At 33.4% G+C, this 4,163-nt stretch overlaps 1 protein-coding gene across 1 annotated transcript; it reads right to left on the minus strand.

Moving 5' to 3' along the window:
* Positions 1–208: 208 nt before the first annotated feature.
* Positions 209–3,053, minus strand: LOC107788367 (uncharacterized). The gene is made up of 2 exons (XM_016610043.2): positions 2,862–3,053; positions 209–810 (listed from the first exon to the last, which is right to left on the minus strand). The coding sequence occupies exons 1-2, from the start codon at positions 2,965–2,967 to the stop codon at positions 401–403; spliced, it is 516 nt and encodes a 171-aa protein (XP_016465529.1). The 5' UTR covers positions 2,968–3,053; the 3' UTR covers positions 209–400.
* Positions 3,054–4,163: the final 1,110 nt, after the last annotated feature.

Below are 4,163 nucleotides of genomic sequence, written 5' to 3' on the forward strand. Positions count from 1 at the left end.
AACCATGATTACCACATAGGTTAGAAGTCTGTTAGTTTACTTAATTATACAGCTGTCAGGTAGAGTTAGTTTAATTGCAGCTGGCAGTGTAGTTAGTCAAGTTAGTTACATTTAGTCCTTGTATCTTGTTCATTTGAGCTAAGAGCTCATTTCATTCAATACAGATTTAGCTTCTCTCTCACACTCATCTCTTTTCCCTCTTCTCTGCTTACATTCAAATTGCTCAGGTCACTGAATTGATGAAAGTTTACATAATAGGATTTGCTTTAATGTCCTAAACGATAACACAAATCCATCTAATACAAATTCCCAAATGTTTGGACGATTTACACAAGAGTATAACTATAAACGACCACAAAGATCCCAACTTATTTCTTGCATAAATAACTAAGACTACCTTTCAACTATTTGTAGAGCTATATAGATAGTAAGTAATGACAGAAATCACAGCCACCATAGCTGCAACGCTCGTAGCTGCATTCTTGATCTTCTTCAATCTTGAGTTGTTTGTTGTTTCGTCCTTTACTTTCGTGGATGTAGTCGAGTTATTTTCTTTTAGAGTTGGTGTTGTTTCTTCATCTGCTTTAGGATTAACAGCTAATGGAGGAGGGGCTGTAAATTTCTTTGGAAATGAAATTTTGAGAGAACCTTTTGCTAATTTTGCTTGGATTTCATCTGTATTACAGTCTTTTGGTATTGGGAATTCCTTATAAAATCTAATTCTTGAATTACCGACTTGACGATCTCCAGAAATCTTGACCACTCCCAAATTGCTAATTTGCACCTTCAATCCTTGTTTATTGGTGAATTCTTGGAACCACAAAATAGAAAAAGAACATTAGGAATTTTGCATTGTTAATCTACTTGTTCAGTAGATTTTGGTATGCATTTGCGGTAAAAGAAAAAAAGAAGAAGATGGAGGGATTCGTCAGGAGCCTAAATTAATAACCTATTAGATAAAGCAAAAATAAATAAATAAATAAAAAGAGTTTGTTCTAGTTTATGTAGGTTGCATAGGCGGATTTAGTCTTGCGGTACTGGATTCATATATACTCAATACGTTTAGAGAGCATAAATTTATGTAAAATCTATTAAAATGGCGGCAACTATTAGGTACGAACCCATACACTTAAAAAAATGAAGTGTTCAATGTTAAAAAACTTAAAGGTTGAACTTATATGTTTAAATTCTGAATCGGCCTTTGATAAGTTGTATCTTCAAATAAAAAGTTAGAGATAATTTTATTTTTCGTTTAAATAGCGTAAGACCTGTAACCGAAGCAATATACTATATATATAATTACTTTGATAGTTTTTATTATGTGATATATGCTAATCAATTAGCTCTAGTGCAAGAAGTGTATTCGACTTTGAAAGTAAAAAGGCCGAATAATTTGACACAATAGTTGGTTACACACACTATTTGGCGCAAATGTTGTAGTTTAGTGATATTCGACTAAAAATGCATATATTTACACATTATTGTTGCCTCACATTGGAGTACTTTTAATCGTTTTTTGAGTATTAAGTAAATTACTTTACACTTAATATTATATTTTAACTGAGTAAATAAAGCGATGTGAAGTGAAGAAATTTGGAGCAAAATTGAATAAAACGCGATAAAAAATTAAAAGAATAAAAAATAAGGAGACAAATGCGGGATACCCTTTGGTGTTTGTCCTCCCCAAGTAGAAGACAAAACAAAGAAGAGATACATTGAAAGAGGAGGCGTGAACATTACTGGATTCGGCGCCACGGCCAGCACGCGCTGGCCTGGACGCCGGGTGACGGGATTTTTTTCTATTTCGCTGGGACAAAGTTATTTCGGCCCTACACAGTTCTACCTCGTATAAAAGGGGTTCTAAACCTAAATTGGAGGTGATCTAATATATTTTTGAGAGGAGAGCATGCCACTTTGGAGGGAAGAACATAAACCACGTTTGGAGGAGGTTTTCAACTAATTTTTCTTCTCTCTTCTCTTCCTTTAATGTCATAGTTCATTAATTCTAGAGTTGTGGGTGCTACATGAACGATGTGGTTTGAAGCTTGAATTGTTCTTATTATTTTATCATATTGGTTTATTTATTCAATTTGCGCTTAATTATTTGATTGTTTGATCACCAACTAAATACCATCTACGAATATAGGATTGAACTCGGAAGAAGGAATTTTAGATTGCATATAAGATTGAGTAGAGCAATTAGATTTTGAACCTGAGTATTGGGAGCGGATTTGCAATTAGGATAGAGATATACCTAATCGCCTTGCTTGGTTATTATATGAGAATTATTAATGCGTTCTTGTTAATCTTAATTCCATAGGGGTATAGGCGTTAGGTTAGCTTGAATAATCGAGTATTACTTCGGGAAAATACTACGAGTAATATTAACCCTGTCAATCAATAAACCAGAAAAATTAATTAGACAATTTAAGTGAAAGACTCAACATGATTGTTAGCTAACCCATAGCTCTGGAATATTGTCTCTCATCTAAGCTTGCCGACGTATTTTCTTTAATTTCTTAGTTTTTGACCCAGATTAATTGTAGTTAATAATCTTTAGAAAATCATTTTAATAGATTAATTGTCTTAGTTTAATTTAGTAAATAGTTAACCACAAGTTCTGTGCGAACGATATCTGGACTTACAATCTTATATTACTTATATGACCACGTATACGTGCGTGTGCATTTAGTGTTTTCAATCAAGTGGTCGAGATAAAAGAAAAAGAAGAATAAACATTAGCTAACTTCAAGATGTTACGTAGAAACTTATCAGAAAAGATTTAGCACCTTAAAACAATTCCTATTCCGATGATTTTGCGGGGGGAAATGTACATGAATATGGAACCATATTATTCATACCTGGGATACGGACTATAAGAACATCAAATTCCTCCTTTTGCCACTCGCTATATGGATCAAATTCAGAATAGGCTTGCTTTCCAATTAATCCAACATTGGCTTCCATTCGAGTTTTAGTTCATGGACTTCCAACTGATTCCTCTCTCCAATTCATTTATAAAGGCATCAATTATCAAACGCGCCAACCAGGTTGCTTTGATTTCAATCACGGGAATCGGGAACAGAATGATTCCTTCTTTGTTTAGAAGATCTTTCTTCTGAATTGCTTTGTGGTTTTTCTTCTCAGTCTTCGCGGTTTTCAGAAAATTCCTTCTTTGGGCAATTGAAAAATTCCATGTGTGCTTTATAAGCCTCCCTCGAGACGTTAGAGCCCACACAAAGCCGATCATAACACATAGGATATCACATTGTCTTAACCTCATATGCGAACAGTGGCGGATTTAAGATTTAAAGTTTATTGATATAACTTTAATAGTTTTTAGCATTGAATCCGTTATATTTTTAAAATTATAAATTCATATTTACTATGTTTTTCAATTTTGGTGAATTTTTATGCATGAATTTATACTCTACATCGAAAGTTATGGATTTATTTAAACTCGCCATTAAAATACAATATCCGCCTTTGTGTCCGGGGATTTCATGTAAAAGTTAGTTTAGAAAATTTAGGGGTTTTCTCGTAGACTTGAATGTCTTGAAAAAGCCCTCTTTTCCCTGAAATGAAAGTGTATTTATAGATAATTAATTAACATTTAAAGAGCTGGATCATAAACATAAGTAGAATATTAAAAAAATTAATGCTACCGAGAGGGGCATTTTGGAATATCACGTATAACTTTTACTATTTAAAATTCTTACTGAAAAGTCAAAATAAGAGAACTACCATAAAATATTTCAAACCTCAAGAAAGGTTTTTCCATTACAAAGGTAAAACCTGGATCTTAGACGTAAGAATTAAAGACACAATACAAATCACATTAAACAAGGGGCAGAATAGCCTAGGAGACACATGTACATCCTGACCTCTCCACTCCACAGGTTATAAGGTGGACACTTGTACTTGTGCGTACTCTATATTTTAAATGCTTATGACAGTTACTGAGACTATGTGTCATTTTTAAGACTGAGTAGGCACTAGTGCATAATTCACATACCCTTAAGGGGATGAGGCCGAGGAAAGAGGCCCTAACAGTAATTTTACCCTATTTAAAAGCTTCCTTCTTCATTCTCCATTGTTGAACAATGGAATCATCTTTTAGATATTATCAAAATCTTGCTTCTTTTTTTCTTTATTTTTCCTGA

The sequence above is a fragment of the Nicotiana tabacum genome, chromosome 22 (genome assembly GCF_000715075.1).
Source record: "Nicotiana tabacum cultivar K326 chromosome 22, ASM71507v2, whole genome shotgun sequence".
Lineage (NCBI taxonomy): Eukaryota > Viridiplantae > Streptophyta > Magnoliopsida > Solanales > Solanaceae > Nicotiana > Nicotiana tabacum.